At 43.1% G+C, this 12,558-nt stretch overlaps 1 protein-coding gene across 7 annotated transcripts in view; it reads right to left on the bottom strand.

The window, feature by feature from the left end:
• Positions 1–12,558, bottom strand: part of Angel1 (angel homolog 1) — a 45,697-nt gene that overhangs the window by 6,374 nt on the left and 26,765 nt on the right. For all 7 annotated transcript variants that reach the window (XM_090344553.1, XM_090344554.1, XM_090344555.1 and 4 more), the window contains 6 exons: positions 9,572–10,150; positions 8,572–8,798; positions 8,169–8,238; positions 7,197–7,630; positions 4,649–4,775; positions 4,219–4,329 (listed from right to left, as the gene is read on the bottom strand). In XM_090344553.1, coding sequence (XP_090200679.1) covers positions 4,219–4,329; positions 4,649–4,775; positions 7,197–7,630; positions 8,169–8,238; positions 8,572–8,798; positions 9,572–10,150 — 1,548 coding nt within the window. The remainder of the gene's footprint in view (positions 1–4,218; positions 4,330–4,648; positions 4,776–7,196; positions 7,631–8,168; positions 8,239–8,571; positions 8,799–9,571; positions 10,151–12,558) is intronic.

Here is a 12,558-nt window from a genome sequence, read left to right on the forward strand (position 1 = left end):
TTCTCCATACTGAAGTTTCAAAGTTTCAGATCTTATAATAATGTCTTTCCTCTATTTTAAGTTATGAGATAGGAAATCTAGTTTTAACCTTGTACATGTGGCTATACTATTTTCCAGCATAATTTGCTCGAGTTATTTTTTTCTCCAATGTATATTTTTGGCAGCTCTGTTAAGAATCAGATGGCCAGGTTTATTTCTAGTTCTCTATTCTATTCCATTGGTGTACACATCTGATTTTATGCAAGTACCCTGCTATTTTCGTTACTATAACTCTGGTCTTTTGTTGCTATAACTGGAAATAGAATGTTAATATATCTACACAGATTCTCTAGAAAAAAATTACACATCCTGATCTAGTTTTATGGCACACTTCAGTGATTTCCCTAAAAATAGTGATAATTTTTAGATCTGATGCTTCCATGGCTGTTCAGCCCTGGGTAGGAACTCTAAATCACTTGGGGGTGAGGGACCTTCACAGTTTGTGGTGAACACATGTGCTGACCCAAATTTATTCTCAGCTGTGTAAATAGTGTCATTTTGCTTTTGTTGGTCTTTCCCCTCATAAAACAGTTCTTTTCTGCTTACAAAGGAGATTGTCAGTCTGTAATCTAAAGGTGTTGGGTAGTCTTGTTTACTGAATTAATGCTCTTTTGTTTTACTCAAGTATGCTACAGGGTTTTTTTTTTTGTTGTTTTTAATGTTTGTTTATTTGTTTTTGCCAGTCCTGGGGCTTGAACTCTGGCCTGGGCATTGTCCCTGAGCTCTTCAGCTCAAGGCTACAGCTCTTTCACTTGAGCCACAGCACAACTTCTGGTCTTCCGGTGGTTAACTGGAGATAAGAGTCTCACGAACAGGCCGGGAGTTTGGCCTAGTGGTAGAGTGCTTGCCTAGCATGCATGAACACCCGGGTTCGATTCCTTGGTACCACATACATAGCAAAAGAAAGCCGGAAGTGGTGCTGAGGCTCAAGTGGTAGAGTGCTAGCCTTGAGGAAGTCCAAGGACAGTGCTCAAGCCCTGAGCCCAAGCCCAGGACTGGCAAAAAAAAAAAAAAAAAAAGTCTCACGAACTTAAGTATCCAGGCTGGCTTTGAACTGTAATCCTCAGATCTCAGCCTCCTGAGTAGCTAGGATGATAGGTTTGGGCCACCAGTACCTGGCTGCCTCAGGCAGTTATGTTTTAAAATAACCTTTGCTCTTTTTTGTGTGTCAGTCCTGGGTCTTGAAATCAGGGCCTGGGCACTGTCTCTTGGCTTTTTTTTGCTCAAAGATGGCACTCTACCATTTGGGCCACAGTTCTTCCAGCTTTTTGCTGGCTACCTGAAGGTAAAAGTCTCAAACGTTCCTGCCCAGGCTGGCTTCAAACCAGGCCCTGAGTTTAAGCCTCACAACCAACCAAAACCAAAACCAAAACAAAAACACCTCAGGATTTCAGACTCCTGACTAGAGAGGATTACAGAGGAATGAGTCATTGATACCTGTCATAAATATTGCTATTCTTTTTTTTTTCTTTTGCCATTCCTGGGCCTTGAACTCAGGGCCTGAACACTGTCCTTAGGCTTTCTCAAAGCTAACACTCTATCACTTGAGCCACCGTACTTCTGGCTTTTTCTATGTATGTGGTACCAAGGAATCGAACCTAGGTCTTCATGTATACTAGGCAAGCACTCTAACACTAGGCCAAACTCTCCACCTAAACAGCCTATTCTTAATATACAATATACCTATGTAGGATTCTGTTGGTGTTTAACTTTTGGATTTTTTTAATACAAAAATACTGAACCAAGCCAGGCACCAGCAGCTCATGCTTGTAATCCTAACTGCTCAGGAGGCTAAGATCTGAGGACTGCAGTTCAAAGCCAGCCCAGGCACTTAAGTCTGTGAAACTCTTATCCCCAACTAACCACTAGAAAACTAGAAGTGGCATTGTGGCTCAAGTGGTAGAGTACTACCCTTAAGCTGCAGAGCTCAGGGACAACGCCCAGGCCCAGAGTGAGCTCCACAATGACAAAAGCGAAACAAAAAAATCCACTGAACTTCTGTTCCTTTGGTTGAGTCTGACATAGATGTACTTATGTCATCCCTGGCCTGTTCTAGCTAGCATTGCTAATACTATTTTTTGATAGACCAATTAGTAATTCTTAAGCTTTGAAATTGGGGGTGGAGGGGAGAGCCAATGAAATGTCTGCTGCTTGACGCAAAATGCTAGTTCAAATAAAATCCCTACATGCAAAACACAAACTCCATCACTAGCCCTTTCGTCATAATTTCCAGCCACTGATTGGTGGCCTTCAATTATTTCTCTAATTTTTTTGTTTATTTTTTAAAAGCTATTGATTGGACATAAAATCTTGACCTATACGAAGTAGTACTGTGATTTTCCTAAAACTCTGATCTGGTCTTGTAGAGAAGCTTGAAGCCAACCTGATTATAACATGCTTAAAAGTAGCATGATCTTTTGGTTAAAATGCATAAAAGGATCTTTTGTCTTTGACATGCAGTAACATATCTTTGTGGCACCACTTTTTACTAAGACCTGACATGTCCTCTGATCTGAAGACTCAAATCTTTTCACTTTCTGCAAATCTTTGTGAATTCTGTTTTTATGTGTGCTGAATCTCCATTACCTTCTCCCTCACCATTTTTATGCTTCCACTTGCTTCTCATATTCTTGTTCCATTTTGATTTCCTTGTCTGTCTTCTGGCCTTTTTCTGCCAACACTTATTCTCTCTGTGCTTCATCCACCTTTATCTTCTTTCTATTTTTTATTCTTCTCCTCTTTTTTCTAGCAGTGCTGAGAATTAAACCAGGGCCCTGTACATGTCATGCAAATGCTCTACCACTAACCTATATCTCCAGCTCTCCACTTCTAAATTAGCTTAAGTTTCCTCTCTTGATGTCTTGTTATGTGCATGAATTAATTTTCTAAAGGCAGTTACTTATATTTTTATTTTACAAAGGCCAATTGCTTCATATTTATATTCATGGGAAATATCTATAATTTCCTTATGTTCCATTAGCAAATTTTTATTTTTGAAATATTTTTTGTTTTCTTTTTTGTCTTTAAAAAAGAATCATCTATTGTTCCTTTAAGGTAAACCCAATTCCACATTAACTGGGATTTTTCTATGCCAACTATTTGTATAAAGTTTATATAAATAAAAGACTAGGCATTGCAAGTAGCAGGAATTTTTGTTATAGACAGAATTCTGTATGAAATCTTTGAATCTTTCCTTCTCCCCAGTCACACAGATATATAGCTCTAGAACACACTATTGCAAATATGGCTTCATTTCTGATCAGCCCTTCCTCCACTACCTGTTTACACTCAAGCAGGCCAGAGACTTTCCTATCACAATCTATGTATTCTATTCTTGCTGGAAAAACAAAGGAGTTTGGTTTTGTGCCTCAAGATATACACCTCACCTGGGGAGGGGAAATATACACTGCTATATAGGCAGTCTCTCCTCTAGCACTCCGTCACATAGCAAATACTTCTTATAGCCATTCTATATGTGTGCGGGTCAGTTTTAGATATCTTCAGATTTTATCCAAGATAGAATTTACCTTCTGGGGTCGGGAGTTTGGCCTAGTGGTAGAGTGCTTGCCTAGCATGCATGAAGACCCGGGTTCGATTCCTCGGTACCACATACATAGAAAAAAGCCAGAAATGGTGCTGAGGCGCAAGTGGTAGAGCTCTCTAACCTTGAGAAAGTCCAAGGACAGTGCTTAGGCCCTGAGCTCAAGCCCGTGAATGGCAAAAAAAAAAAAAGAATTTACCTTCTATTTTACCTATCTTCCTTATTCCTTTGAAGTGGTTTCATAGACAAGAAAGGATGAATGTCAAGTCTACTCTGCTACATTCAATCTGGACACTGTGTATAGGAACAACTTTTTACTGTAATTAGGTCCACTATCATTTTACAGTTCTTGAAACCCATGTGTATTATTCCCCTGGAAATGTTATAGGTATGCTAGAGACTAGAAACTTGAGCCTTAAAAGGCTACGTGGGTTTCTCAGAGCCAGTACTCTTAATCATACTACAGATCTGTGGCATACATATGGCCAGGCAACTCAATTTTCCTTTCACTTTATAAACTTATTACCAAAAGCTGAAATCTAAGAACTATATTTAGGAAAGACTGAGAATCTCAGTGAATGACAAATGTCAGGGTGAAGAAGGAAGAGGATCAAGAAAACAGTCTCAATTCCTATTACCTGGCTTAGTGTCTGTCACTCCTTCCATGAGTACCAGCCCTACTGGGCGCTGACAAGCAATGTCACAGAAGCGGAAACGCAGCAGGAAGTCTCGGCCATACTTACGTCTTTCTGTAAACCAAGAAAAGCATACATGAAAGAACAGAACGACAAGGACAAGCCACATGTTGGGACCTCTTTTTAGTTCCAACAAAGTTTCTACATAGCAACAGAGGAATTCTGGCTCAGAAAACAAGATTTTTCCAACTAACAGTTATGACTTACAATTGTCCAATTTTACAGGGTGATCGTATGGAGGACTGTAAGAAAAGCAAGAGCAACTTCCTCAAAGAAAAGAGATTACAATCTCTCTTGTCATTGAGGACCAATCTTACCCCCAAAAATGGGTACAAAGATATGTAGTCAAATAAAGAACGTGACATACGCTTACCTCTTGTCTTGGGGTGACAGGAGGTGACATACTGACAGCAATCAGTGATGCCCAGGGAACTGGGCCACAGAGGAGCCTGTAGCTTCCTCTGGTAAAGCTGGTGGGAGAAGTCTTCTTGCCCTGATACCTACAAGGAATGAGCAAGGTAGCAATGAGGAAACCAAGACAGAAAAAGGAAATGGCAATCCATGTTTTGGGAAATGTGGATGAATACACACACACACACACACACACACACACACACACACACACACACACACAATCACATACTACATACATGGTGTAAGCAAGCCATGTAAGTCCCAGGAGAAGGGTGACAAGAAAGGAACTAGTTAAAACATTACTTTTTCACTAGAAACACTAAAATGCCCATGAAAAAAAGAAGGAAGGAAAGCAGTGAGAAATGTGAGTCAAGGCGAACAGAATGTAGGAGCATGTGATCCTAAGTTTCACCTCAGGAAATTGACACCATTCCCAATAGGGAACAGCAGCTCTCAGGGGCTTTAGCTTGCAATGGGCGAGGCTTATTCTGGTCTCAGGATCTTGTAGATCGATGTCTGGTGTCTTGACTCCATGACTGGGAAACCACAGGGTCAAACCAAATGGGAAAAACACGGAAGCACTTTACCGTATCTATGTCACCATCCTCGGTCAGCAGCTGGGAATGGACAGAACGTAGTAGGGCAACGTTCGGCAACATCAGTCATTTGCATATCTCCAACATGGGGTAGGCAAAATTCCCTTTATTTCATTTAACAACAACAAATATTTGAATGCCAACCATGTACAAGATACTAGCTAGTGCTGGGGAAAGGATGACAGACTGTCTTTTCAAGGGCACAAATGTTCAATGCGTCATATGAAGTCAAATAGACTTGAAACTCAATGACCATTTAATAGCTCTGACTTTAGACAGGTGAGTTAACTCTCTTGGATTTGATACCCTTCTACTGTCACATACAATACTGACATCGTATACAGTCAAAAATATGAATAACAATAACCACTACACCATTTGCCGAATGCTTCCTTTAAACCAGGTACTGAAAGTACTAGAAACACTTTATATACATTACTTTATTTAATCCATCCAAAACAACAACAATAAAAACAAAAAAAACTCAAAACTACCACCAAAAAAAATCGCATTTCTAATATACGTCCCATTATCTCCCCAATGTAGAGATGAGACAAGTGGGAGCTGGAAAAGTTAAGTGCTTTCCCAAGGTGGCAGAACAGGGATTTGAACTCAGGACCCCCCATGTGACTTCAAAGCAAATGCAGTTATCCATTATGTGTAACGTGCCTGTTCCTGCCACGTGGTAGGTAGGTGCTCTCCAAATTCTTCCTCTGTGGCCCAAGATGCTAGACACAGCTTCCTTAAAGCAGGATAGTGCCCTGCTCTAGGTAACCTAGACATTATTGGCACTTGAGTAACCTCATTAAAATAAAAACCCAAAGTGCTCAGTAATAATTCAGTCATTTTGTGTCTTTCTCCGCTGTGGTCTGCCAAAACTTAATCAGTTAAGTTGGGTCAGTAGGGACAAATCAGAGGAGCAAACTGACTGACGGACTGACTGACATACACAGCAGTCAGCACAAGCTAATAAAGCTATCTATGCCACCAATATTCAGCAGTTAAATGAGACAGATTCAGATACAAACTGTTGAAAGAACAATCCACAAAGCACTACGTCATGTTTATAAAATACATCAGATAGATTACATTGCAACAGTTACAGTAGTCACCTATTGGTGCTAGACTAGAACTTTGGCACTTGACACCTTGGTTACAAATGCAAGATCTACCACTACCTGCATAACCTAGAGCAAATTACACAAATTCTCTATGCCTCATCTACAACATGGAAACAACATCAATAGTAAAGCAAAGTGCTTTAAATAGCACCTGGCACACAGCAAAGAACTTGGTAAATATAAGGGCTGAAGGCCTGGCTCACTGGTTTTGTGCCAGCCTAGCAAACTCGAGGTCCTGAGTTCAAGCCCCCATAGTGACACACACACACACACACACACACACACACACACACACACACACACACACACACACGCCCACACACGCACGCACACAAGAACTTCGTAAATGTAAATTGTGATATCACAGAATTATAGTTATCACTATAAATGCACAGAAGCTGGAAGAATGATGCCAAACTTAGAACTACTAGCTTTGTAGTTTTGTGATTTTTTTTTTTAAGCAAGTCACACACTCATTACTGACTCTTAAGAAGTGAGGGCAGGCAATAAAGGAGACTTATGCCTCACTTTATACATAATTTCTTGCAAAAATGTACTTCTGTACTACATATTAATTTAAAATTACGACAAAAACAAAGTCAGTTTTCAATATGCTTTCAAAGGTGCTCTGAGTTCCTCACTTCTGGGCTTGGGCATAAGTTATTGAACATGAGAAAAGGGAGGGAGCTAGAACAAGTGTAACTTAGGCCCTGCCACTGAAGCACAGTGGATGCCAACATCTGACTCTCTAGACAGTGCTGCCCCCCATCACTGGCCTCCCCACTTTCACCTTCCAGGCTGGCATCCCATTGTACTGGAGCTCTCCATCCCTGATGAAGTTGTAGAGAGGTGACTCAGGAACAGAATTCAGATCCCCACACAAGATGATAGGGCAATGACTGCCATCTGACAACCTGGACACCTTATCCACTTCAGCCAGGAGAATGGCCATCTGAGCCAGCTTGACATCACCCCGGCGTGGGTTGTAAAGAACGTGGGTATTTGCCACACACAGGGGGGCCACTGTGACATGTCCCAGGCCTTCTGGGACTAGTGGCTGTAACAGCAACACTAAGCCCACATTGTCCCGATTGAGAAGCTCCAAGCCAGGCCGAAAGTACTCCACGGGGCTGGCACAGAGCAGACGGAATCTGGTGGGCTTGTAGCAGACAGCACAGCCATCCGTCTTACATCCCGTCCTCCTCTTGTAGAAGCAGGTAAAGCCTACAAGGAAATCCAACCAAAGAGATGTGTCAGAGTCCTTGAAGACTAGATCCCTTCCAACACATGCAGCAGCATGAGAGTGTGTACCTGAGACACTGTTCTTGCTACTTAATAAGGAAAGCCTTTGCCCTGACCATTTTTTTTGTTCTGCAGAGAGGCTCTTAGAACTGCAACCAGAAGACCAGGGACCCACCAGGCAAGAAGGGAGGGAAGGGGATAAAAAGCAATATAACATGACAGGAAGAGCCAAGAAGCTGGAGTCTGATGAGTTGAGAATCATAGCCTCACAGCCTACTAGCTATGTAGTGTGATTTTTAGCAAGTCACCCACTTTCAGAGCCAGGTTTCCTCATCTATAAAGTGAATGACATCCTCATGGATTGGTTACTTCAAGGATTATATAGCACCATGTCAGAATCACTTTCAACCACAGATACAGAGAAATAGCTCCCAAGTGAGACAAGGGTTAGGACACAAAGAAAAGGTGGGGTATTCAGGCAAAGAGTAGGGCTGCAACACACAACAGGGAGTGGCCATACCCATCATTCGCAGAGAGGGCTCCAGCTGCTCCCAGTAATGGTCTTCCTGGACTTCCTGGAGACACAGGATCTGGAAAGCCAAGAAAACAATCCCTCAGAGGGGTGGGCATCATCCCACTCCACAGGAGCAGGCGTCTGGCCAGTGGAAAGTGGCTGTGGATCTCAGATACTGGCCCAGATTTAAGCTGAGGAGGCCAGACAGGTATGCTAAATTTCCCTATTCCATGAACCCCTCAATGACCCTTTCTGTATAAAAGTCTGGGGGCTGGCTTCAGGCAGGCAAGCTCCAGTTGCAGGAAAGACTGTAATCATTTGAGAGAGCTGAACTCATTCTCTAAGAACAGAGGGAAATCACCCAGGCCCCGGGCTGATGCAGGACAGCTTAGCCCCACTCTTCACTCACATCAGGGTCCCAGTGCTGGAATTCCTGCATGAGATTCGCAAAGCGATAGTTCCAATTCAGGATGTCTGGGTGGCAATGCAGGTAGAGCTCCGAGCTCTGCTGCATCAGGTCCTGGGACAGGATGTTGTAAGACATCAGAGTGAACTGGAACTGGGGACCATCTCCCGCCTCCAGGCCCTGCGCATCTGGTTGGGTACAGAAATCCTCCCATTCTCGCCACAGGATTTCTACAGAAGGATTGAAGGGAAAATTCATGACGAGTGATGGTAATTGAGAGGCCTAATCATCTCCACCCGACTCTAATGTTTTGACTGAAGTTCCTCTCTCCCGTCACCATCACTCTGTGTTTATCTGAGCAACACTCTTCAGGCTAGACTAAGCTCCACAGCACTGGAGAAAACCTTAGCCTATTTACTACTGCATCTCCAGTAACGAGCACCCAGTAGATGCTCAAAAATTCTTAAAACTCTGACAACCTCTTGCTTAATAGCTATCCAGGAGTCTCTGGAGAATTACTCCGCTAGTATGTTTAAGTCTCCTGAGGTTCAAAGTATTTCTAGAGTAATTTCTGCGATTTTTAACCATTATATCTGGTTATAGCAAGGTGGATTTCAAACTTATCTGAGCCCAGGATATTATTCAAACTAATGGACTCTGAATATGGAACACAAAGTGGAGTTATTCTGTTTAAAGCCACGTGGAGGTCCTGGCATCTTTCCATCCTTACTCCCACAAAAACTGAGTCACTTCGGAGAAACAACAGTACGGGGAGCCAGAGTTGGGTCTTGGTTCTCCCATTACCTAGTTGTGTGATGCTAGACCTGGATCCTACCTCTCTGAACTACCTCACTGGTTATTTCATCTGTAAGTCGTAAGGCTACGAAAGATAGTCTTCAAGGCCCATTCCAGACCTGACACTGCTACTCTCAAGAAGAGCTCCCCATAGAGGTTCCTGTCCCAGACAACCTGCCACCCTGGCTAACTCTCAGCTACCACTCACCATGGTAGGGTATTTCCATGGGGGGAGGCTGCATCTGCTCCAAGCCTTCAAAGGGCCAGATGGGATTCTCTTCCTGGGGCAGAGGCTCTGGCGCTATGCTCCAGGCCACCACTGCGGGGTCCTCTTCCCACTGCTCTGCAGCCACAGCGCCCATGGGGAGGACAGCACAGTCAGCGTACTGGGGCCCAGTCTGCATGGGAACCGCTGCCCACATAGGACCCGCAACCTCTGGCACTTGCTCCTCGCCTAGCAGCTCAGGGAAAGGCTGCTGCTCCGGGTTCTCTGCTGCCCGCAGGTCACTCAGCTGCCTGCTGGGCCACTTGTCCTCTGAAGTTGCATCCTGTTCTCCAGGGGTATCCATCAGGAGTGCCAGGCTGCTCTGGGCCAGCCCTTTATCATCCAGGGGACCCTCACTCGCAGTTGGGAGCACCTGGCTTGCTCCTTCTTCTCGCCACTGCTGTAGCAGGCCCTCACACTCCTCCTGGTCAGGCCCCGGAGGGGCCATGGTAAACTTGCCCTCTACCTGGGGGGACGAGCTCTTCGCCAGAAAGGCATTTTTTCGACATGTAAAGAAAGCATCTAGGAGGAAAGCCAAAGTATCAGGTTATCAAAAGACAGTATCACCCAATTCATATTCTTTTCCCAGGTAGAATGTAAGCTCTATATAGACAAGAATCACATCCCTTGATGCCTGGAATATCACCCTGCAAGTGCTATGTGCTGGATACTGTTCTAAACACTTTCACTTTACAACTCCTTGTGAATTTACATGGTAGGATCATGAGAATATTAGTGCCTAAAGGAAAACAAAATGGCTGCCCCCATAATCTAGAACACAGGTATACATAACCATGCCCTTTGTATCTGGAGGTTAACATTATTAAGATCAATTCTCTGGTTCTAAAACTGTATTACAGTTAACACAAGCATGAGTCAGAATGGTGGGTTAAGAGCTCTCAGTAAAATTAACCAAACTGTCTTTGGACAGTGCCCTTAGACAGACTTATACTTGACAATAAAATGGACACATGAGAAAGCTAAACAGATAATCTCCAAGCATTTTCTAGTTCCACAGATCTCAATTAATTTTAGTTTCTTTTGCTAGTCTTAGGGCTTGAACTCAGGGCCTGGGTGATGTTCCCACCTTTTTTGTTCAAGGCTAGTGCCCTACCACTAGCCACAGCTCTACTTCCTGCTTTTTGATGGTTAACTGGAGATAAGAGTATCATGATTCAAGTCTAGCTTTGAACCATGACCCATATATCTCAACCTACTGAGTAGCCAGGATTACAGGCAAAAGCCACCAGCATCTGATGGTCCCTTAATTTATGAAGGCATTCCAGAAGAAAAATTCCTAGACGGTCTTGAAATCTGTACAATTTTAGCAAAAGGCCTAGGTTTCTTTGTACATGTTTACTCATTTCATTACCTGATTTTCCATTCTCTAACACATCAGAGGCCATAGAGTAGGAGGAGCCAAAAACTGACAAAGAGATAGCTCTTATCTCTCTACTACAGCAGCCACAAATGACAGCCAACCCACAAGAAAATCTCTAAAACTAGACCTTTGATATCCTGACTGCAATAATTTGTTTAGGGAAAACAACTCCTCCAGCCCCTTCTATATGCATACCATAAACCATTTATTTATGGCTCAGAACAATGACATGCATGGTTATGAACCACAATCAACTTTCTTTTTTGACAGTCTCACTATGTAGCCAGCCTAGAACTTTCCATCTTCCTTGCCTCAGCATCTCAAGTGCTAGGGCTATAGGCATAGATCACCTTGTTGACATTATCATCATCATCATCATCATCTTTCATTGTTCAAAGAGTTTTAAGTGACATTGTCAGTCCTGGGGCTTAGACTCAGGTCATGTGCACTGTCCTTGGGCTGTCTCAAGGCTAATTCTCTACCACTTGAGCTACAGCACCACTTCTGGCTTTTTTCTGTTTATGTGGTAGTGAGGAATCAAACCCAGGGCTTTGTGCATGCTGGGCAGGCACTCTACCATCATTAGGCCACACTCCTGGCCCAAGTAAAGATTTTTTTAAAGGAATAAAAACTAACTCAGGGTCTCATGTTTGCTGGGTGGCATTCCACCACCTAAGCTACACCTCTGGCTGCTCTTTTTGGAGAGACAGTCTCAGGGACTTTTCCATCTAGGCTGGTTTGGAATCTCAGTCCTCTGGGTCTTAACCTCTTGAGTAGCTACGATTATAGGTGTGAGCCACCAGCACCTGACAAGAAAAATTTCAAAGTGTGTCAACTAGGGAAGGTTCAAATACTTTATGACCTATGCGGACATATGCCCTTTTACTTATTTTTTATTTTTATTTTTTTGCCAGTCCTGGGGTTTGAACTCAGGGCTGGGGTACTGTCCTTGGGTTTCTCTCAAGGCTAGCACTCTACCACTTGAGCTACAGCACCACTTCCAGCTTTTTTACTGTCAATGTGGTACCAATAGAACTCAGAGGCAAGCACTCTACCAATAGGCCATGGAAATTTATGTCCTTTTAAACAAATGGTTTTCAATTGGATGGGATGGGGGTAAATTTTGCCCCTAAAGGACATTTGGTGGTATCCATAAATATTAGAAGTTACAATTATGGCAGTGCTGCTGGCACCTACAGGTTAGAGGGCAGGGGTACTGCCCAATACTGTACAATGCACAGAGCAGATTCACTACAATGTGGTCTGAAATGACAGGCAGAGACACCGGCTTTGAACGTGGGGCTGCTGGGCTTGTCTCAGAGGCTTGCTATTTATTTGCCCCTTGAAACATCCTCTACTTAGGCCAGACAGGCAAAGGTTCTTTGGTTCATAGCTTCAAATTCAGAAGATTTTGTTACTGGTAATGGTTTGTGTTTCAAAAGCAGAATGACTTTTAATCAGGTTAATTTAAGTGGAGAGGGGCTTCCTTTAACATACTTTACAGCTGTACTGAGGGACAAACCTCTAGTTAAGTATATGTCAATCACTA

Source organism: Megascapheus bottae, chromosome 14 (assembly GCF_031878675.1).
Source record: "Megascapheus bottae isolate mThoBot1 chromosome 14, mThoBot2.hap1, whole genome shotgun sequence".
NCBI classification, from domain to species: Eukaryota; Metazoa; Chordata; class Mammalia; order Rodentia; family Geomyidae; genus Megascapheus; species Megascapheus bottae.